The sequence below is a fragment of the Moschus berezovskii genome, chromosome X (assembly GCF_049115385.1).
Source record: "Moschus berezovskii isolate FMDL1 chromosome X, NW_MosBer_1.0, whole genome shotgun sequence".
Taxonomy (NCBI): domain Eukaryota; kingdom Metazoa; phylum Chordata; class Mammalia; order Artiodactyla; family Moschidae; genus Moschus; species Moschus berezovskii.
The window spans coordinates 1,533,588-1,557,290 of NC_142488.1; the positions used below are offsets into that span (position 1 = coordinate 1,533,588).

A 23,703-nucleotide genomic window follows, 5' to 3' on the forward strand; every position below is an offset into this window, starting at 1 on the left:
TCAATTCTTCGGCTATCAGCCTTCTTCACAGTCCAACTCTCACATCCATATATGACCACAGGAAAAACCATAGCTTTGACTAGACAGACCTTGGTTGGCAAAGTAGTGTCTCTGGTTTTTAATATGCTGTCTAGGTTGGTCATAACTTTCCTTCCAAGGAGTTAGCGTCTTTTAATTTCCTGGCTGCAATCAGCATCTGCAGTGATTTTGGAGCCCCAAAAAATAAAGTCTGACACTGCTTCCACTGTTTCCCCATCCACTTCCCATGAAGTGATGGGACCAGATGCCTTGATCTTTGTTTTCTGAATGTTGAGCGTCAAGCCAACCTTTTCACTCTCCTCTTTCACTTTCATCAAGAGGCCTTTGAGTTCCTCTTCACTTTCTGCCATAAGGGTGGTGTCATCTGTATATCTGAGATTATTGATATTTCTCCCAGCAATCTTGATTCCAGCTTGTGCTTCTTCCAGCCCAGCGTTCCTCATGATGTACTCTGCATATAAGTTAAATAAGCAGGGTGACAATAGACAACCTTGACGTACTCCTTTTTCTATTTGGAACCAGTCTGTTGTTCCAGGTCCAGTTCTAACTGTTGCTTCCTGACCTGCATACAGGTTTCTCAAGAGGCAGGTCAGGTGGTCTGGTATTCCCATCTCTTTCAGAATGTTCCACAGTTTATTGTGATCCACACAGTCAAAAGCTTTGGCATAGTCAGTGAAGCAGAAATAGATGTTTTTCTGGAACTCTCTTGCTTTCTCCATGATCCAGCAGATGTTGGCAATTTGATCTCTGGTGCCTCTGCCTTTTCTGAAACCTGCTTGAACATCTGGAAGTTCACGGTTCACATATTGCTGAAGCCTGGCTAGGAGAATTTTGAGCATGACTTTACTAGCGTGTGAGATGAGTGCAATTGTGCGGTAGTTTGAGCATTCTTTGGCATTGCCTTTCTTTGGGATTGGAATGAAGACTGACCTTTTCCAGTCCTCTGGCCACTGCTGAGTTTTCCAAATTTGCTGGCATATTGAGTGCAGCACTTTCACAGCATCATCTTTCAGGATTTGAAATAGCTCAACTGGAATTCCATCACCTCCACTAGCTCTGTTCGTAGTGATGCTTTCTAAGGCCCACTTGACTTCACATTCCAGAATGTCTGGTTCCAGGTGAGTGATCACACCATCGTGATTATCTTGGTCATGAAGATCTTTTTTGTACAGTTCTTCTGTGTATTCTTGCCACCTCTTCTTAAAATCTTCTGCTTCTGTTAGGTCCATACAATTTCTGTCCTTTATCGAGCCCATCTTTGCATGAAATGTTCCCTTGATATCTCTACTTTTCTTGAAGAGATCTCTTGTCTTTCCCATTCTGTTGTTTTCCTCTATTTCTTTGCATTGATCGCTGAGGAAGGCTTTCTTATTTTTTATTGGAGAGTCATTACTTCCCAATATTGTGCTGGTTTTGCTTTACATCAGCATGAATCAGCCGTAGGCGTGCATATGTCCTCTTCCTCTTGAACGTCTCTCCCTGTCCCACCCGTATAGTTTGTCAGAGAGCACCAGCTTTGGCTTCCTTGCGTCGTACAGCAAGTCCCAACTGGCTGTCTACCTTACAGAGGATAGGACATATGTTTCAAGGCTTCGCTGTCCGTCCGTCCCACGCCGTCCTTCCCCCGCTGTGTCTGCACGTCTGTCCTTTATGACTTCACCTTCTTTGCTGCTCTGCAGTTAGGATTGTCAGGACCATCTTTCTAGATTCCATGTATGTGCATTCAGTTCAGTTCAGTCGCTCAGTCGCGTCCGACTCTTTGTGACCCCGTGGACTGCAGCTCGCCAGGCCTCCCTGTCCATCACCAACTCCGGAGCTTGCTCAGACTCATGTCCATCGAGTCGGTGATGCCATCCAACCATCTCATCCTCTGTCGCCCCCTTCTGCTGTGTACATTAATATATGATATTTGTCTTTCTCAAAGTCAAAACAGAAAGACAAATATTGGATTATCTTTTAAAAATTGATTTATCTTTTTAATTGAAGGATAATTGCTTTACAGAATTTGGCTGGCTTCTGCTAAACCTCAACATGAATCAGCCGTAGGTGTACATATGTTCCCCTCCCTCTTGAATCTACCTCCCATCTGCCTTCCCATCCCATCCCATCTAGGTTGTCAGCGAGCCCCTGTTTGAGTTTCCTGAGTCATACAGCAAATTCCCATTGGTTATGTAATTTACATATGGTCATGTAAGTTTCCGGGCTTCCCTGGTGGCTCAGCTGGTAAAGAATCCGCCTGCAGTGCGGTTGGATCTCTGGGTCGGGAAGATCCCCTAGAGGAGGGCTTGGCAACCTGCTCCTGTGTTCTTGCCTGGAGAATTCCATGGACAGAGGAGCCTGGTGGGGCTACAGTCCATGGGGTCGCAAAGAGTCTGGCACAAAGCAGCGCAATGTGAGTTTCCAAGTTACCGTCTTCATATATCTCAGCCTTTGTTCCCCCCGGCCTCGGCCCGCCGTGCCCGCACCGCCCAGCACTGACTTCAGCCTGGATTCTAGGTGAAAGCATTCAAGCCCACACAAGCAGGCGACTTCACTTCACACCGATGTTTTATGTTTGTTTGACGCCAGTGAGCCGGTTATCCCAGGCAGGGTCCTATCATGGGTCCGCGTCCCGATCGCACCAGCAGAAGGGAAACCGACCACAGCACGGCTGCAGCCACGGCTTCCACACGTTGTCCGCCCCGTCCAGCTGCAGCGGAACCGGGCTGAGCGTCTGGCGATGGGCCGCCACGGCCCGGGCCACGGTCTCCACCACCCGGTGGAACGACGGCTCCGTGTCCGGCGTGAGGGCGTGGGCCTCGGAAGGGTCTCGGGACAGGTCGAACAGCAGCGGTGGGGCGTGGTGGGCCACCCCGTCCCCGGAGCAGGGGCACACCGCCTGCCCGTAGCAGGCACCCGCGCCGTCCGGCTGGAAGACTGGGGTCGTGAAGTGGACTTTCCACACTGTGCCTCCTGGAAGAAGGGCGAGAATTAGTGAACTTAGCTGAATTACTGGATTCAGTTAGTGGACTTAATTGAAGGTTAAGGACGGACAGTGGCCAGTCTTCTGAGCGTGTTTGAGGTGGATGGGACAGGCATGGGCTTCCCTGGTGGCTCGGATGGTAGAGAATCTTCCTGCAATGCAGGAGACCCATGTTAGACCCCTGGGTCCGGAGGAGTCACTGGAGGAGGAGGAGGGCATGGCAACCCACTCCAGTATTTTTGCCCAGAGAATCCCATGGACAGAGGAGCCTGGGCGGGGGGGCGGGGGGGGGTTACACACAGTCCATGGGGTTGCCAAAGAGTTTGACACGACTTAGCCACTGAACAACCACGGAACCATAGGCAAGCCTTCCCTTCTCATCGGGGCAGGGTGATTGACAGCTAAAGGATGCTCCGGGGATCGGAAGAAGAATACCGCCAAGTAAAGACGGAAGGAAGTAAAGACAATCACGTGGAAATAAATGAAAGGCGTCAAGGAGCACAAAGGAGAGCAGGGGCCAAGCCGGCCTCCGCGTGCGGCGGACTCACGGTCGCGTTGGTGCCACCGGGCGGCGTGCAGAAAGCTCTCACAGTAATGCATGAGGAACTCATGGTCCGAGTGCTGCGCGGTCCCCTGGAGCAGGGCCAGCAGGTCCCGGCCGTCCACCACCCTGCAGGCGGGGGCAAGGCGGGGCGGACTCAGGGCGGGGCCGCTGAGAGGTGGGCAAAATCCTTCAGCGAGCCCTGGGCAGGCAGCTGGTATACCATCCACCTGCAGGCAGAACCTTTGGTTGCAAGAGCCTGGCGGGTCCCCCCCTGCAGGGGGCTGAAGCAAAGGTCTACGCAGCCTTATTCTGAATGCACGGATGGGTTAATGTCTGGGAAACAGCTGCTTGGTTTTATACAGATTGGAGCTTTGACTCATCACAGAATATGTGCTGTGCTTCCACAAGACCTGGAATCATTCCATAAATATATATAATAAAATGAGTATATACAGTATATATGGGGCTTCCCTGGTGGCTCAGCTCGTAAAGAATCCACCTGCAATGCGGGAGACCTGAGTTCGATCCCTGGGTTGGGAGGATGCCCTGAAGAAGGGAAAGGCTACCCACTCCAGCATTCTGGCCTGGAGAATTCCATGGACTGTATTGTCCATGGGGTTGCAAAGAGTCAGACACGACTGAACGACTTGCACTTCACTCACGATATATATGGGGCTTCCCAGGTGGTAAAGAATCTCCCTGCCAATATAGGAGGAGCAGGTTCGATCCCTGGGTCAGGAAGATCCCCCGGAGAAGGGAATGGCAACCCACTCCAGTATTCTTGCCTGGAGACAGACAGAGGAGCCTGGTGGGCTATAGTATGCAGCATCGCAAAGAGTCAGACACAATTGAAGGGACTTAGCGTGCACACATATACAATTATATAATATATATACAAGTATATAAAATATATCTAAATATATATAGTATCTAGGTATCATTTAACATGGGGCTTCCCTGGTGGCTCAGACTAAAGAATCTGCCTGCAATGCAGGAGACTGGGGCTCGATTCCTGGGTTAGGAAGATCCCCTGGAGGAGGGCATGGTACCGACTCTAGTCTTCTTGCCTGGAAAATTCCATGGAGAGAAGAGCCTGGCGGGCGACAGTCCACGGGGTTGCAAAGAGTCGGATGTGACTGGGCGACTAATGCTTTCACGTTATCATATAAATTAATTATGTATTCCTCTGTATGTTGGCAACTTTAAGAAATTATTTTATCTTTTTTCTTTTACTCCCAAATTTTCTATAATTTTTGGGGGTACCATGTTCTGCTGCATGTAGGATCTTAGTCCTTGACTAAGGATTGAACCCACAACCCCTGCATTGGAAGTACAGAGTCTCAACCACCGGGCTTCCAGGGAAGTCTCTATAATTTTTAAAGGGAAAAAAAAAACCGGAAACATCAAAAGTCTCTACCGGGATACATGAAAAGAACTCTCATGACAAACTCAGTCAAGTATCAGTGCGTTTCAGCGACCAACGTCCTTATACTCAAAAGGCTCTGCTTTTAACTCAGGAGAAGGACGTGTTGTGTACTCTGTAAAGCAGACATTGGAGCCCCTAATGATCAATGCTTTTCCGGGTTCCGATTTCATGGGTGTTTTAGGCCCAATGAAAGGGACAGTGATGTTTGCCACACACGTTGTCTCTAGGCAAAACGAAATTGCCTTCTCTGGCCCGGTCTTTACCTGTCCTGGGGCACCTGGCCGCCCGCCAAGTGGACCACGGTGGGGAAGACGTCCATCAGGCTGGTGGGCTCGTGGATCACGTGGCCGGCCGGCAGGACCCCAGGCCACCGGAATATCCCTGGGACCCGGATCCCGCCTTCCCAGCCGCCCATGCCTTTGCCACCTGTGTTTAAACATCAACAGGAAAGAATGTGATTCAAAATCAGCGGTTGCCTCCCTGGGTGACTAAACTCTTCTGGTCCTTTTAAATCACTCTTTCTGTCCCTCTCTGTTTAATGACATGATGACAATTAGCTCCTACATGGTCAGGTTTTATTTTCCTTATTAATCTGGGCGTTGGTTTTCGACCATACTGGGGTCAGGATGTGAATGTCTCGGGGCACAATTTTGCCCACTCGGAGGTCAGTATATGGACACCTCTGGGGACATTATTCTATCAACCACATGTCTACAAAGGACGTGGATGTCTTTGGGGACATGATTCTGTCCACCACAGTGATCACTGGGGTTCTTCTGATTTTTGTGACTTTGTTTTTGTAAACTCAAATTCCAGAGGAAGGGTTGAGAATAATTGGGAAGAGATGAAGACAGTAGACACATCATCTGGGAATGCCTCACTCACCTTTATATATCCCATTCCAGCCACCGTATTGGTTGTTTCCAAACTGAGCCTCTAAGGATCCCCCGTGATCCGATGTAAAATAAACGAGGGTACTGTTGGTCAACCCTTCTGTGTCCAAAGTATCAAGGATCTGGCCTGCAAAGAACAGATGTGTCTGAGTTGGTCAAAACAGAAGACAGTCTCTCCCCAAATTTTTGGAACGCTTCATGAAAAGGAGTCTTTAGTATGAAAGGGTACTGAGTGACCAGTAATAGAAGTGTGGTATTCCAGTGGGTGTACTCAAAGCTCTGGTTTTTCCAGTGGTCATGTACGGATGTGACAGTTGGACCATAAAGAAAGCTGAGCACAAAAGAACTGATGCTTTCGAACTGTGATGTTGGAGAAGACTCAGGGTTCTTTGGACTGCAAGGTGAAACCAGTCCATCCTAAAGGAAGCCAACCCTGAACATTCATGGGAAGGACTGATGCTAAAACTCCTTTGGCCACCTGATGGGAAGAGCTGACTGACTGGAAAAGACCCCAATGCTGGGAAAGATTGAAGGAAGGAGGAGAAGGGGACGACAGAGGATGAGATGGTTGGGTGGCATCACCGACTCCATGGACATGAGTTTGTGCAACTCCGGAAGACGGTGATGGACAGGGAAGTGTCCTGTGATCCAAATGGCTGGTAAAATGGCCATTTTACCAGCTGAGACCCAAATGCCATGGGTCCATGGCATGCTGTAGTCCATGGGGTCACAAAGAGTCGGACATGACTCGGAGACGGAACAACCAGAAAGCATCTTTGATCTAAGATTGATGCATCTCTTTGTATATGCCCCATTCATCCTCCAAACAATTTCAGGAGAGCGACAAGGGTGGATGAGACAGGACGAGGTGGCAAACACTTAACAGTGAGGTAAAAGAAGGTCATAGGGGAGAAGGGAGAGGGAGCAGAGGTGACTGTGAAGCAGGCATTAAAGTGTCTGCGCAGCAGTGAAGCAAAGCTACTTACCCACCATCCAGTCCATCTCTTCACTGTTGTCCCCGTAGAGCCCATGGGGACTCCTCCCACGGAAGTTCTCAGTCGTGACAAGAGGGGTGTGGACGTGCAGGAAGGACACGAAGAGGAGGAAAGGTCCTTGCTTGTTTCTGAAAATCGATACAACACGCCCGGCTTTATTTCTTGCTCACTTGCTTCAGTGGACCCAGTTGGGTTCCAGGGAATCATCGTTTAGGAGCATCCATTTTACCACAGTTGTCTTTTAGCCAGAACGATTTCACCATGCGGGCTTCCCTGGGGGCTCAGTTGGTAAAGAGTCTGCCTGCAACACAGGAGACCTGGGTTCGATCCCTGGGTCGGGAAGATCCCTTGGAGGAGGAAATGGCAACCCACTCCAGTATTCAGGCCTGGAGAATCCCGAGGACAGAGGAGCCTGGTGGGCTACAGTCCATGGGGTCACAAAGAGTCAGACATGACTCAACAACTAATGGTTTCACTTTTTATTTTTTATATACCTATTAACAAGAGGAGAAGTGGGCAGCAGAGGATGATATGGTTGAATGGCAGCTCATCCGACTGGATGGACATGAGTTTGAGTAAGCTCCGGGAGGCGGTGATGGACAGTGAAGCCTGGTGTGCTGCCGTTCATGGGGTCGCAAGGAGTCGGACACCACTGAGCAACCAAACAACACCCTACCCATCATGGAAGAAGGAGATTCGAGATGCGTCTTCACCCTGAAGCTTGCATCTTCACCCTGAAGCGCCTTTCTGCACTCACCTTTTGAGGAAGGCTGAGACCTCCCGGAGCATGAGTGGCGTCGTCCTCTGAGAGCGCATGGGCTGCTCAGAGATGGAGTGATTCCGCATCAGAAAGCAGTCCGCGTGAGCGATCAGGGCGCCCACCAAACAGGAGGCGGTGAAGAGCAGGAGGCCCACGACGGTCGACCAGATGACTGGAGTCCAGGAGGCCATTGTCAGGCGGGTGAGCTTCCCCATCGTGAGCGTGAAGGCGGCCAAGGCCACGAGCTGGGAGCAGACGCTGAGTCGACGCTCCAGGACCGCACGCTTCTCGGATAGTCCCCAGCGCTGGCAGTCTGCCATCATGCTGAACGGCATTCCGTAGAAATGGTCGAAGCCGTGGTTGAGTGGGTGGTGGCAGTGATCGTCGGGAGACGCACAGCTGAGACCCAAATGCCATTTTCCTGGAAAACAGGCAAGAAAAAAAAAAGTGTGCAGATATGACAGTGGTCCTTTTATCCTTCGGTGAGTGGGTATGACGTGCTTGCCGAGTCCTCAGTTCTCTGCTGGGTCATGGGATGAGGTCAGGACTCAGGCAGGTGGGCAGGGGACGGTGTTTGCTGTTATTTCCCCAGGAACCTGGGCAGGCTCAGTCAAGGCAAGGAGGAGCTTGTGTGTCTGCATTTCTGGTGCCCGTTGTAACTAATCACCGTCTCCCATCTTCTCAGAGTCTGATCGTCCTTTGAGACACCTGTCTGCATCTCGTTTCTCAGTTGAGAACTCCATCACTTTGCCAGCAAAAGTGCATCCAGTCAAGGCTATGGTTTTTCCAGTCGTCATGTATGCATGTGAGAGTTGGACCATAAAGAAGGCTAAGCATCAAAGAACGGATGCTTTTGAGCTGTGGTGTTGGAGAAAACTCTTGAGAGCCCCTTGGACTGCAAGGAGATCCAACCAGTCCATCCTAAAGGAAATCAGTCCCGAATATTCATTGGAAGGACTGCTGCTGAAGCGGAAACTCCAATCCCTTGGCCACCTGATGCAAACAGCTGACTCATTTGGAAAGACCCTGATGCTGGGAAAGATTGAAGGCAGGAGAAGGAGGCAACAGAGGAGGAGATGGTTGGATGGCATCACCGACTCAATGGCCATGAGTTTGAGCAAGCTCCGGGAGATAGTGGAGGACACGGAGGCCTGGCGTGCTGCCGTCCATGGGGTCAGAAAGAGTCAGATACAACTGAGCCATGGAACATCACCAACAGATTAGAACTCCATGTGGGCTGCACTGGGGACCTTAGAGAGACTTTGCTTCCTTCTGAAAATTTGTTATCATCACACCTGTGATGCCTCCAGTGCTGTCTTGTAGATGATTTGCAGTTATATTTTTTTAATGTTTATTTCATATTGGAGTCTTATTGACTAACAGTGTTCTGTTAGTTTCAGATGTACAGCAAAGTGAATCAGTGATACATATGCACATATATCTTCTTTTTAAAAAGGTTTCCTCAGTTAGATTATTACAGAAAATTGAGCGGAGTCCCCTGTGCTGTCCAGCAGGTCCTTGCTGCTTCTCCATGTTAAATACAGCAGTGTGTCCATGTCCATCCCAGACTCCCTGACTATCCCTTCCCCCATCCTTCCCCCTGGTGACCATAAGGTTACTACAGAGCATTGAGCAGAGTTCCCTGTGCTGTCCAGCAGGTCCTTGCTGGTTCTCCATGTTAAATACAGCAGTGTGTCCATGTCCATCCCAAACTCCCTGACTATCCCTTCCCCCATCCTTCCCCTGGTGACCATAAGGTTACTACAGAGCATTGAGCAGAGTTCCCTGTGCTGTCCAGCAGGTCCTTGATGGTTCTCCATGTTAAATACAGCAGTGTGTCCATGTCCATCCCAAATTCCCTGACTATCCCTTCCCCCATCCTTCTCCCCTGGTGACCATAAGGTTACTACAGAGCATTGAGCAGAGTTCCCTGTGCTGTCCAGCAGATCCTTGCTGGTTCTCCATGTTAAATACAGCAGTGTGTCCATGTCCATCCCAAACTCCCACTCTAATCCCCACCCAATTTCTAAGCTTTTAAATCATAGTGCATCAGAAAATTGTATGAAATGCCAAATATCTCATTAAGCTGATATTTCTGGCACATCTACTTTGCATGGAGCAACCTGGGTAGCAACATTCCAGCATGCATGGAGCTTTCTGTCCAGTGAGAAATTCTGCTGCGTTTCCCAACTATCTCATTTGCAAACTTTTTAGTTGAACTGAAAGTGAAAGTCGCTCAGTCGTGTCCAACACTTTGTGAACTCCCCATGGACTATCCCGGAGAAGGCAATGGCAAGCCACTCCAGTGCTCTTGCCTAGAAAATCCCATGGATGGAGGAGCCTGGTAGGCTGCAGTCCATGGGGTCACTCAGTTGGACACGACTGAGTGACCTCACTTTCACTTTTCACTTTCACGCGTTGGAGAAGGAAATGGCAACCCACTCCAGTGTTCTTGCCTGGAGAATCCCAGGGATGGGAGAGCCTGGTGGGCTGCTGTCTATGGGGTCGCACAGAGTCAGACACGACTGAAGCGACTTAGCAGCAGCAGCAGCATGGACTATCCAGTCCATGGAATTCTCCGGGCCAGAATACTGGAGTGGGTAGCCTTTCCCTTCTCCAGGGGAATCTTCCCAACCCAGGGATCAAACCCAGGTCTCCCGCATTACAGACAGATTCTTTACCAGCTGATCCACCAGGGAAGCCCAAGAATACTGGAGTGGGTAGCCTATCCCTTCTCTAGGGGATCTTCCCAACCCAGGAATGAAGCAGGGTCTCCTGTATTGCAGGTGGATTCCTTACAACTGAGCTATCAGGGAAGCCCATATGTCAATTAAATGTCCCTATAAACATAATGTGCTCAATACTGTTTGACTGGCTCCTGACTATAGTTCCTTGGATATTGCCAACAGAATTGGGATCGTCTAAAATACTTTGGCCACCTCATGCGACGAGTTGACTCACTGGAAAAGACTCTGATGCTGGGAGGGATTGGGGGTGGGAGGAGACGGGGACGACAGAGAATGAGATGGCTGGATGGCATCACCAACTCGATGGACGTGGGTTTGGGTGAACTCCGGGAGCTGCTGATGGACAGGGAGGCCTGGCATGCTGTGATTCATGGGGTCGCGGAGAGTCGGACACGACTGAGCAACTGAACTGAACTGAACTGAGCTGAAACTGAGTTCAGTCTAAAAGTTTTCAGAAGAAAAAGATAGTAATGTGCTTAACCCTTAGAAAGTGTACATACCTATGAGTCCGGTGGTATAGCCTTTAGCTTTCAGTATTTTTGCAAAAGTTATTTCACTGGGCGGAAGTCCTCCAGAGGCCGCTGTCCACTGAAGAACACGGAGGCCGTCACTGGAAACCATACCTTTGATCAACGGTGTTCAGAGAGACATTACAATCGGACATCAAGTTGCGTCATCACTGCTGCTGTTAAGAGTTAGTCTCTCAGTCCTGTCTGAGTGTTTGTAAACCATGGACTGTAGACCCCAGGCTCCTCGGTCCACGGGATTCTCCAGGCAAGAATACTGGAGTGGGTTGCCATGCCCTTCTCCAGAGGATCTTCCTGTCCCAGGGATCGAACCTGGGTCTCCTGCACTGCAGGCAGATTCTTTACGGTCTGAGTCACCTACTTTGTGGGATTCTCCAAGCACAATTACCAGAGTGGGTTGCCATGCCCTTCCACAGGGGATTTTCCCATCCCAGGGATCAAACCTAGGTGTCCTGCACTGCAGGCAGATTCTTTACGGTCTGAGTCACCTACTTAATATCTTCCTTTTATTTACTTGGCTGTGCTGGGTCTTAGGTGGGCCCACAGGATCTGTTAACTGTGTGTGTGAACTCTTAGTTGCAGGATGTGGGGTCTTAGTTTCGTGAGCAAGGATCGAACTCAGGGCCCCTGCGCTGGGTGCACAGTCAGCCACTGGACCACCAGGGAAGTCTCTACTCTTATTATTTAATTCGGAGTATTTGCTGGAAATCTCTGTGACTCAACATGCCATGAAAAATTTAACCTTCCAACATGAGTTGACCTCATGGGGTTTTTTTCTGGCATCGTCACCCAGTGTACTTTCTTTAAAAAAAAAAATTTTTTATGTCTATTTTATTTTTTGGCTGCACGGGCCCTTCGTGACTGACGGCGGGCTTTTCTCTAGTTATGGCGACTTTGGCTTTAATGGAGACACTGTTTCAGTTTGTGGGTGAAAGGTGCTCAGTCGTGTCTGACTCTTTGCGACCCCGTGGACTGTACAGTCCATGGGATTCTCCAGGCCAGAATTGCTGGAGTGGGTAGCCGTGCCCTTCTCCAGGGGATCTCCCCAACCCAGGGATTGAACGCAGTCTCTTGCATTGCGGGCAGATTCTTTACCATCTGAGCCACCAGGGAAGCCTTTGAATTGTGTGGTTAAATACAGTTAAGATAGGATGCTGTATATTATGTGACTTTGACCACAATTAAACAAAAACAGAAAAAAAAAAATACAGGGTGACTTGAAGCATTCTCCAGACTCTGAACTGAACAATTCATGCCTGATTAGTTACAGAGAGTGTGTTCCTGTCCAGTGTGTGGTTAGATGGAAGGACCAACCTGATCGGAGCGGGTATCTGCCCGTTAAAAACGCCGCTCTACTTGGGGTGCACACAGAGGCAGCGGCCAGATGCTGGGTGAGCCTCACGCCATCCGCTGCAAGGCGGTCGATGTTTGGAGTCCTGTGGAAGGAAACATTAACTCTCTTAATCCTTAGCAAACCAACACATGGTTTGTTTTTCTTTCCATAAAGCAGAGTGACATCCTACTTGATAGAAAACCTGGCAGTTTACCAGTGAATAACTCCCTAAGTTCCTGTGCGGGCTCATTCAATCGTGTCCAACTCTTTGTGACCCCGTGGACTGTAGCCCGCCAGGCTCCTCTGTCCATGGGATTCTCCGGGCAGGAATACTGGAGTGGGTTGCCTCCATCTACTCCAGGGGATCTTCCCGACCCAGGAATCGAACCTGAGTCTCCTACAGTGGCAGGTGGATTCTTTACTGCCTTATCAAAAGGCAATGACTTTGCAGAGGTCAGGATGGACCTAGAGGTTGTCCTACGGAGTGAGGTGAGTCAGAAACGTAAAAATATCGTATATGAGCGCATGTACGTGGAATCTAGAAATGTGGTACCAACGAACCTGTTTGCAGAGCAGAAATAGAGACGCAGATGTCGAGACTAATGGTGTGGATACCAAGCAGGGAATGAGGGGTGGGGCGGTGGGGTGGGATGACTGGGGAGTTTGGGATTGACATATAGACCCTACTGATACTATGGGCTTCCTAGGTGGTGCTAGTGGTAAAGAGCCCACCTGCCCATGCAGGAGACCCGGGTTCGAGCCCTGGGTCGGGAAGATCTCCTGGAGGAAGGCGTGGCAACCCACTCCAGTATTCCCGCCTGGAGAATCCCGTGGACAGGCGAGCCTGGTGGGCTACAGTCCATGGGGTCACAGAGAGTTGGAGATGACTGAGGCAAGTTAGCATGATACTATGTATAAAATCAGAAATGACTGAAGCGACTTAGCGAGATACTACGTATAAAAGAGATAACTAGTCAGAACCTACAGTACAGCACGGGGAACTCTGCTCAATGCTCCATGGTGACCTAAATGGGAAAGAGAATCCAAAAGGAGAGGGGATACAGGTACACGTCTAGCTGATTCACTTTGCTGTACAGCAGAAACTGATACAACATCGGAAAGCAACTATACTCCATTAAAAATTAATAACAAAACAAAACAAAAAAACTCCAAACAAACAGCAGCAAAACTTCAAATGTCTTCCGAACCATCAAAGAAGCGTCAGCTGCAGAATTGTTTTTCAATGTCTGACCACACCCCTCTGCATGCAGGATCTCAGTTCCCTGAGCGGGAATCGAACCTGCGTCCCTTGTGTTGGAAGGCGGAGTCTTAACCACTGGACCACCAGGAAAATGCCATCCAACTGCATTGTTTATCAAACGCTTCCACACTGTCCTACTGAGGCTGAGATGGACTCAATAGAACATCCAGAGTTGAGAGTCCAGGGTGACTCCTCACTTAGGACTTTCAGTCTTTTTTATTTTAACATTTTTTTTTATATATGGGTGCATCATTGATTTCACAATGTTGCATTAATCTCTGCTGTAGAGTAGAGCGACTTGGTTATACTCTACGTTTGAGCTGGCCTGAGTGCAGACTTGGAAACAATGCAAGACTGAAGTGCTTTCACTGGCTGGGTCGCCTCCGACTCTTTGCCACCCCACGGTCTGTAGCCCCTCCAGGCTCCTCTGTCCATGGGATTCTCCAGGCAAGAAGAGTGGAGTGGGTTGCCATGCCCTCCCCTCAGGGGATCTTCCCGACCCAGGGATGGAACCCACATCTCCTGCACTGGAGATGCAAACTCCTTACCACTAAGCCACATGAGAAGCCCGATACAGGACAAAGAAAGGATGTGTGCACAGCTCTGTTCACGTTTGAATTGCCTGGAGCAAAGGTCAGACGGCTTGTCGTGGACCTCTGCACCCGGGTGTCAGAGAAGCCCGCTCCCCGGTCCTTGCCTGATGCTGGTGTTGCCGTAGCAACCGACATCTCCGATGCCGAGATCGTCTGCCATCAGAAGGAGGATGTTTGGCCGGGGGCCGGGTGGAGGGCCGCAGGCTGAGGGTTTCGGACCCAGAAGCGCAGCGACGGTGAGAGCCAGCCAGCTCCTGAAAGATAAGGGCCAGACAAGGCTGCGTGCGGGCTTCCATCTAAGTACACAGCTTCTGTGACCTGAAAGCTGGGGGCACTTGTTCCGGGGACTGATAGGGGCGTCCCGGTACAGGAGAGCTCGAATACATCTCTTACGCATTTGATTCGCTTTTCTTCTTTTTGAAAATATATGTTATATTACATTAAATATAACATATTAATTAAATGCATATTATATATATCTATTATCATCCCATTTCAGAAGAGTCTGAATACATCTCTTAGGCATTTGATTCTATTTTCTTCTTCTTAAACCTGTATGTTGCTGCTGCTGCTGCTAATTCACTTCAGTCTTGTCCAACTCTGTGTGACCCCACAGACGGCAGCCCACCAGGCTCCGCCGTCCCTGGGATTCTCCAGGCAAGAACACTGGAGTGGGTTGCCATTTCCTTCTCCAATGCGTGAAGGTGAAAAGTGAAAGTGAAGTCGCTCAGTCGTGTCCGACTCTTAGCGACCCCTTGGACTGTAGCCCACCAGGCTCCTCTGTCCATGGGATTTTCTAGGCAAGAGTACTGGAGTGGCTTGCCATTGCCTTCTCCGTAAATATAATATCTATTAATTAAATGTATATTATGTTTTTTTATATATAATATATCTATTATCATCCCATTTCAGAAGAGTTTGAATACATCTCTCTGGCATCTGATTCTTTTTAGAAATGTTATATTATATTAGATATAATATATATTAATTAAATATATATTATACTATGTTAAATATAATACATATATTATCATCCTATTTCAGAAGACTTTGAATACATCTCTCAGGCATTCAATATTTTTTCTTCTTTTTTTAGTTAAATGTATATTATATTAAATATAATATATATATGTGTTATCATCCTGTTTCTGATGAAAACATCTGTTAGGCATTTTCTTTTTCTTAAAGGCAACTTGTACATTTTTTGGATATTAGCATTGAATTTCAGAAGAGGTTGGATACGTGTCTTAAGCATTTGATTTTTCTTCTTTTTTTTCTCTTTGAGACCCCATGGACGATACAGTCCATGGCATTCTCCAGGCCAGAATACTGGAGTGGGTCACCTTTCCCTTCTCCAGGGGATCTTCCCAACCCAGGGATCAAACCTAGGTCTCCCGCATTGTGGGCAGATTCTTTACCAACTGAGCCACCAGGGAAGCCTTAAATATATATTATATTATCTTCCCATTTCAGAAGAGTTTGGATACATCTCTTAGGCATTTTATTTTTTGTTAAAAGCAACTCATACTTTTTTTTTAATATTAGGTTTGAATTTCAGAAGAGCCTAAATACATGTCTTAAGCATTTCATTTTTCTTATTTTTTTTTGTTAAAAATGACTCACACTTTTTTTAATATTATCATCTCATTTCAGAAGAACTTGAGCACATCTCTTAGGCATTTGAGTTCCCCCCCCCCTTTTTTTTTTTTGGTTAAAAAACAACTCTGCTCTTAATTTATATATATATTATCATCCCATTTCAGATTTGAATACATCTTTTAGGCATTTGATTTTTTTTTCCCTTTTTTAGTTAAAAACAACTCACATTTTTTTAATATTATGATCTCATTTCAGAAGAGCCTGAGTACACTTCTTAGGCATTTAATTTTTTTCTTTTTTAGTGAAAGACAACTCACACTTTTTAACATATATATTATCATCACATTTCAGAAGAGTTTGAATATATCTTTTAGGCATTTGACTTGTTTTTTTGGTTAAAAACACTCATACTCCTTTTTAAAAAAAATATTATCAATCCATTTCAGATTTCAGATAGTTAAAAGTAACTACTCACACTTTAAAAATATATATTATCATCCCATTTCAGAAGAGTTTGAATACATCTCTTATGGCTCAAATACATTCCCTGGTGGCTCAGCTGGTAAAGAATCTGCCTGCAATGTGGGAGACCTGGGTTCGATCCCTGGGTTGGGAAGATCCCCTGGAGAAGGGAAAGGCTACCCACTTCAGGATTCTGGCCTGGAGAATGCCATGGACTGTATCGTCCACGTGGTTGCAAAGAGTTGGACACGACTGAGTGACTTTCACTTTCTTAGGCATTTGATTTTTTTTTTTAGTTAAAGCAACTCACACTTTTAAAATATATAGTATCCATCCCATTTCAGAAGAGTTTGAATACATCTCTTAGGCATTTGAATTTTTTGTTTTTCTTTTTTTTTTTTTTCAGGCAGTCCAGCAGTTAAGATTTCACCTTCCATTGCAGGGAGGACAGCTTTGATCCCTGGTCGGGAAGCTGAGATCCTACATGCCTGGGGGCCAAAAACCCAAAACATAATACGGAAGCAGTATTGTCATACATTCGACAACACGCACTCAGCTGCTCAGTCGTGTCTGACTCTTTGTGACCCCACGGACTGCAGCCCTCCAGGCTCCTCTCTCCGTGGGATTCTCCAGGCAGGAATACTGGAGTGGGTTGCCATGCCCTCCTCCAGGGCATCTTCCCGACCCAGGGATGGAACCCAGATCTCCTGCAACGCAGGCAGATTCTTTACCATGTGAGCCCCCAGGGAACTCCAAGGGGCGTTGATCAGTGACTAACTGAGAAGATCACTTTACTGTCAGTGGATTCTGAGAAGATGACTGGAAGAGATGCAGAGGCAGATGGTGAAGATGACCGACTGCACCCAGCCCTGTCTTACCAAGAGTGTTCCAGACGCGACATGGCCTCTCTTTCCTTGTATTTCCTGTAAGAAATAAAGAGATGCATACTCACATGGGCAGCAGAAGCTCAAATATTGATAATGCAGTAAGGCATATCATAATAATGCAGTAAGTGATGTAACGGTTCAGTGGTAAAAAAATAAAGAATCTGCCTGCAATGAAGGACACGTGGGTTCAGTCCCTGGGTCGGGAAGATCCCCTGGAGGAGGAAATGGCAACCCACTCCAGTCTTCTTGCCTGGAGAATCCCATGGACAGAGGAGCCTGGCGGGCTATAGTCCATGGGGTCGCAAAGAGTCGGACACAGCTGAGCACGCAGGCAATCCTGCGAGGCCAGTCAGCTTAGGACACTGAGTATACTCAAGAGTTTCAACAACAAGAGGGAAAAGTTTGATTCTGCTAATAGCCTGTGAAAATTACTAAAAACCCATAAAGGAAGGCTCTTCCTGGAAATTTCCTAGTAATCGAGTAGTTAAGACTGTGTGCTTCCAGTGGGTTCAATTCCTGGTAGGAAAAGCTAACATCCTGCATGCTGGCCAGGGTGGCCAAAACAACAGCAACAAAAAAAAACCGAACAGGGGCTTCCCTGGTGGCTCAGCGGTGACAAATCCACCTGCCAATGCAGGGGACGCTGGTTCCATCCCTGGGTTGGAAAGATCCCTCTTGCCGATGAACAGTGAAGACCCTGAGTCACAAATACTTAAGTCTGCAAGCTCTAGAGCCCGAGATCTTCTAGAAGAGGAGCCCCACAATGAGAAGCCCCCTGCACCCCAACTAGAGAGTTGCCCCCGCCCACTGCCAGTGCGGAAAAGCCCAGATACGGCAAAGAAGACACAGCATAGCCATAAGTAGTAAATCAATTAATCTGGAAACAAAACAAAGAACCAAAGCAGTGCTCTTCCCTACGGAAGAAGCTTTACAGACACTGAACACCGTCTCCAGAGCATAGAACGTGGACTTCGTTAGATGTAGCTTAGGACAGAAAGGGTGATTGCTTTTGAGGCCCCAAAACAGACCACGTTTTCTCCATTGCAGTGTGTAAGTTCCCAAGGCGTTCTGGATTCAGGCGTGGATGCTGGAAGCCTGGTTCAGTCCAGATGGACCCTGAGTCCCACATATGGAGCCAGAAAGCAAGGTTTTCCCTGGTGGCTCAGTAGTTAAAGAACCCACCTGCCAATGTAGGAGACGCAGGTTCGATCCCTGGGTCAGGAAGCTCCCCTGGAGGAGGAAATGACAACCTTCTGCAGTCTTCTGGCCTGGAGAATCCCACGGATGGAGGAGCCTGGTGGGGCTACAGTCCAAGAGGTCGTAAGCGTCAGACCTGACTCAGAGACTGAACGACAATAGCAAGCAAACCCATGTTTCCTGTGAAGGTTCTAGAATCCTCGGACCCCACCCAGGTCGTGGTTCACTGCTCCTGTTTGCACAAACTCGGGACGAAGCGGATGTTCCAGTTCAGCGGCAGGCTGGAGGCGCGTTCAGTTTGATGAGGCCCGGAATGCCCTCGAGGTAGGTCCTTGGATCAGGTGGGGCCAGTGTGCAAACCACGTGTGTGCTCAGTCGTGCCCGAGTCTCTGCGACCCCACGGACTGCAGCCCACCAGGCTCCTCCGTCCCTGGGATTCTCCAGGCAAGAATACTACACTGGGTTGCCATGCCCTCTTCCAGGGGATCTTCCCAACCCAGGGATCGAATCCACAACTCTTGTGTCTCTTGCCCTGCAGGCAGGTTGGTTACCACTGAACCACCTGGCAAGCCTGTCCAAGCAATGCCCTTGGGGCCAGACTGCAGGAGGTAGGCTGGAGTGGGTATGTCCTCGTTGGAACGCTCTTTCACCTTGACCAGGAAAAGAAAAAAAAAAAAAACACCTGGTTTGGGGTTTCTGCCTTTTGTGTCTGAGTCCTGCTGCTGCTGCTAAGTCACTTCAGTTGTGTCTGACTCTGTGTGACCCCATAGACGGAAGCCCACCAGGCTCCCCCGTCCCTGGGATTCTCCAGGCAAGCGGCTGAGTCCTAATGTGACTTTAAAAAAAAGAAAAATGTAAGGGCTTTCCCAGTGGCCCAGTGGTAAAGAATCTACCTGCCGGAGAGGGAGACACGGGTTCGACCTCTAGTCTGGGAAGATCCCACGTGCCACGGAGCAGCAGCTGACTGAGCCGGTGCTCTCGAGGCCACGAGCTGCAGCTGCAGAAGCTTGGAGCCCGTGCTCGGTGAGAAGACAAACCACTGCAGTGAGAAGCCCGCAGACCACAGCTCAAGAGGAGCCCCTGCTCGCCGCCACTAGAGAAAACTCCTTGAGCAGCAATGAAGAACCAGCACAGTCCAAAGTCAATCAATAAATAACATTTCCAAAAATTTAAAAAAGAATATTAAGATTGCCCGCCCCGCCCCCGGTGGCCCACTGGTTTAGGATTCCACGCTGCTAATTCTGCGTCCAGTTTCAATCCCTGGTCAGAGACCAAAGATCCTGCGAGCCTTGAGGTGCGAGCAAAAAAAGAAAGAAAAAGAGAGGAACAAAAAAAAAAGAAAGTAGAACATGTGTTTATCAACAACGAGACGATAAATATTTTGGACTTTTTGCCAAGGTGGTCTTGTTGCGGCCACTTCTTTCTGCCATTGCAGCAGGATGTGACCCCCGACCATCCAGACGGCTGACCTTGTCCGTCAATAAAACTGGATTTCCAAAGGCAGGCTGAGTTTGTGGAAGGCACCAGAGGTTTCTGATCCCCGACATAAAGGAAGCAGGATAAAGGAAAATGCAAAATGAAGTGATAAGAAATCGATATGACGTGATCTCTAATACATATTTTTTCATTTTTAATTCTGGTGAAAATGACAGTCGCTCAGTTGTGTCCGACTCTTTGTGACCCCGTGGACTATACATAAGTCCATGGAATTCTCCAGGCCAGAATACTGGAGTGGGTAGCTTTTCCCTTCTCCAGGGGATTCTTCCCAATCCAGAGATTGAACCCAGGTCTCCCGCATTACAGGCGGATTATTTACCAGCTGAGCCACCAGGGAAGCCCAAGGATACTGGAGTGGGTAGCCTTTCCCTTCTCCAGCAGATCTTCCCAACCCAGGGATCGAACCCAGGTCTCCCATGTTGCAGGCAGTTGCAAGCAACTGAGACATAAGGGAAGCCCTGATTGCCTTTTAATTGTGGTAAACACACTTAATTAAAACTAAAAAAGATTTATATGGAAGATCATGTCACATCAATATGAAATTCCTTCCCAGGTGCCACTAGTGGTAAAGAGCCCGCCTGCCAACGCAGGAGACCTGAGTTCGATCCCTGGGTCGGGATGATCCCCAGGAGGAGGAAATGGTAACCCTGTCCAGGATTCTTGCCTGGAGAATCGCATGGACACAGGAGCCTGGCGGGCTGCAGTCCATGAAGTTGCAAAAGAGCCGGACAGGTCGTGGCGACTAAACAGCAACAAACAAGACATTGCAGAATTTCCCATCTCCATCCTGACGTGCATAGCGCAGTAGCAGTGAGCACGGTCACGTCATTCGTTGTACAAGCGTCCCCTCTGCCCACGTTCGGAACTAGTTCATCTCCGCAGATCCAGACTGTGTCCCCATTAAACACTCTCCTGCCCACCCTGCTCCCCCAGCCCACGGAGCCCACTCTGCTGCTTTCTGTCTCCTTGAATCGGATAAGTCTCTGCCACTTATACCCATGAACTGTACACTGTCTGTCCTTTCCTGGCCGGCGTTAAATCTCACATAGCGAAATGTCCGCAAGGTTGGCCCACGTTGTACCCTGTGCAGAATTCCCCAACGTGGCGAAATGATATTCTGTTGTGTGGATGGACCATGTCATCTATATATGCAGTATTTTGTTGTTGCTGAGTCGCTCAGTCATGTCCAACTCTTTGCGACCCCGTGGGGGCCGTAGCCTGCTAAGCCCCTCTGTCCATGGGATTCTCCAGGCAAGGATCCTGGAGTGGGTTGCCATTTCTTTCTCCAGGGGAATCTTCCAGACCCAGGGATCAAACCTGGGTCTCCTGCTTTGGCAGGTGGATTCTTTACTGCTGAGCCACCGGGGAAGCCTGTATATCCAGGATTTTTTTTTTTTAATGAAAAAGATAACATGGAAACTAACATTACTATATGTAACATAGATAGCCAATGGTAATTTGCTGCATGGCTCAGGAAACTCAAACAGGGGCTCTGTATCAATCTAGAGGGGCGGGAGATGGGAAGAAGTTTCAAAAGGGAGGGGACATATGTATACCTATGGCTGATTCATGCTGAGGTTTGACAGAAAACAGCAAAATTCTTTAAAGCAATCATTCCTCAATAAAAAATAGATTTAAAAAAAGAGAAAGAGTCAGGATAGCATTTAGTATGCTACTAACTGCACCAAACAATAATAGGAAAAGGGAAGTGTTGAGTTAGTCTCCCAGTCATGTCTGACTCTTTGCGACCCTTTGGACTGTTAGCCCACAAGATTCCTCTGTGCATGGGATTCTCCAGGCAAGAACACTGGAGTGGGTTGCCACTTCCTACTCCATGAAAAGGGAGTTTATTTGTTTGTCTACAAAACCATCTGGTGGCAACAGGAGTTTTCTGAGAGTCATTCCTTGGGCTAATCTTCTACTTCTCTTTCCCTGGATACCCAGTAAAGATGGAATGTCACCGACTGACTGGGTGACATTACGTGTAGTGAAAATGCCGGTCCCTGGCAGCCTCTTTGTGGCCATGAGGAACCATAGAGACATGAGGGAAGCCCAGTGATGGCTCTTGGGGGAGTTACTGACCGTTGATGTGGCATGGCTTGTGCAGTGACCCTGAACTCTGCTCAAGAGTGGAAGAGAGATTGGCTTGTGTGGCCTCCATGGTGGGGTGGGCTTCTGAGCTGGGGGGTCATCATCCTTCTCCCAGCTGAGCTGTCCCGGAGGAACCCGACGATGTTTACGGAGGCAACCTTGCAATGTGTAGGTGAATACATTCCAGAGATAATACCAGAGTCAAAGTTATTAAGAGACTACACCTTAATTGTTCTGAACACACAAAAAGCAATGGAAACTGTGAGGCTACTGCAGTGTTGGCGCCCGCGATCGACACAACCGTATTGCAACACATAGGAGTATCAAACTGTCCCTTTGTACAGGGCAGACTCTCACAATGTTATCTGCTATTTATATCTCCATTTAAAAAAAATAATAGGATACAGGAAAAGAGAAAGAAAGCCCTTCAGTGAAGTAGTACCTATAATTTAGCCTTTGATGCTCTTCCAGGGAAGAAAGAATTGCAAGCCCCTGGGTTTCTGGCCACCCTCCAGACCCCGGGGCAGCATGCCTCGCTTCTCCACTACGCTCCGGGCTCCGTTCCCAAACCCACTTCAGTTTTGAATGTCAGCATCTCTTTAGTGCCCAGTCCCCCACGCTCTGAAATCTCTTAGCATCTGAGAGATCAACTCTGCAGAGCATTCCTCTGTGTGCGACCCCAGTGGACTGTAGCCCACCAGGCTCCTCTGACCGTGGTATTTTCCAGGCAACGATACTGGCGTGGGTTGCCATGCTCTCCTCCAGGGGATCTTCCTGACCCAGGGATCGAACCCAGGTCTGACAAAGTCTTTACCATCAGAGCCACCAGGGAAGCCCTCTCTTTCGCTGTTTAATTCTGCAGTCCTTCCAGAAACCCCACCCCGAGGCACCATCTGACATGGATATCTTTGTTTTCTATTTTTTTTTTTTTTTAAGAAAATTTGCCTGCCAAGTACAGCCAGACCCCAGAGGGGTGCCAGGCGGCCACGTGTGGGCTGAGGGTCACCAGCCAGGCTGGCTGCTGCTTGGAGAACAAATCAAGAAAAACGGGTTACCTGCAGGGCCGTCTCGGGGCCGGGCAGCCGAGGTCAGCAGGCGGCGGGAGATGTGATCTCAGGCTCTGACCCGGGGAGGTCCCTGCGGTCCACGCATGTGCGGCTGATTAACTCTCCGGAGTGACAGCGGTCCTGCCTGAACCAAGTTAGGTTGTGCACAGACTCAGCAAGCCTTACACTCTGCAAAATAGCGCAGAAGATCTTCTGTAGGGAGGGCCTGTCGTCCAGCCTTTTTTTTTTTTTGCCTGTCGACAGAAGATCTTCTGTGCCCCTTGAGAAGATGGTAACGCTTGCCAAGGGATCTCCGACAGCTGGAAACACTGAGCCTTTTCATTCACAAGTAGGGCTGGCCCGCATCCGGCACATCGCTCACGTCACACGGGGCGTTTGCTGGGCCCTGTCCCAAAGCAGGGACGCGGTTGCCTTGAAAATGCCCCCTTGCACAAGTCCTGAAATGTCTGTGGTTTTCCCCTTCTCTCGCGTCTGCTTCCGAAATGGAAAGACAGAGGGCAACTCTGAGGAGGCTTTAGCTCCTTCTGTGTGTGCAAACAAAAGGTTGATCACCTGAAACGGAAATGCTGTTGCTGAGCCCTGAAACACGCCAGGATTCTGGGCCTCCGGTCGAAAGGGGCAGTGATGAGGCTTGATCGCTCAGAGCTCTGGTGTGACAAAGGTTTCTTCAAGTATGCAAGAGACAGACAAAGCTGATACAGACATCAGAAGGGGGCAGAAAGAGTGACCCCCCACCCCTTGCTGGTTTTCAGCAAGCCATTGGATGTCTCTTCAGTTCAGTTCAGTTCAGTCGCTCAGTCGTGTCCGACTCTTTGCGACCCCA

The 23,703-nt window shown here is 48.7% G+C and overlaps 1 protein-coding gene across 2 annotated transcripts; it reads right to left on the bottom strand.

Annotated features, from left to right (window-relative positions):
* Positions 1-2,038: 2,038 nt before the first annotated feature.
* LOC148773196 (arylsulfatase L-like) lies at positions 2,039-23,088 on the bottom strand. Of its 2 annotated transcripts, none has more exons than XM_088833950.1 (11): positions 22,869-23,088; positions 17,020-17,064; positions 14,185-14,334; positions 12,208-12,329; positions 10,867-10,989; positions 7,617-8,040; positions 6,851-6,987; positions 5,857-5,991; positions 5,235-5,397; positions 3,550-3,671; positions 2,039-2,991 (listed from the first exon to the last, which is right to left on the bottom strand). In XM_088833950.1, exons 2-11 carry the CDS (start codon positions 17,040-17,042, stop codon positions 2,636-2,638), a joined length of 1,755 nt encoding a protein of 584 aa, XP_088690076.1. In that variant the 5' UTR covers positions 17,043-17,064; positions 22,869-23,088; the 3' UTR covers positions 2,039-2,635. The 2 variants fall into 2 exon arrangements, with proteins under 2 accessions (XP_088690076.1, XP_088690075.1); XM_088833949.1 differs by lacking the exon at positions 22,869-23,088 and adding an exon at positions 18,211-18,416.
* Positions 23,089-23,703: the final 615 nt, after the last annotated feature.

Bases quoted from the DNA above. Each gene is read 5' to 3' on its own strand.
- LOC148773196 (XM_088833950.1), bottom strand. From the start codon at position 17,042: ATGTCGCGTCTGGAACACTCTTG. The intron at 6,988-7,616 runs GTGAGTGCAGAA...ATCGATTTTCAG, and splicing joins GTCTCAGCCTTCCTCAAAAG to AAACAAGCAAGGACCTTTCC. The intron at 5,398-5,856 runs GTGAGTGAGGCA...GTTTAAACACAG, and splicing joins CTGGAATGGGATATATAAAG to GTGGCAAAGGCATGGGCGGC.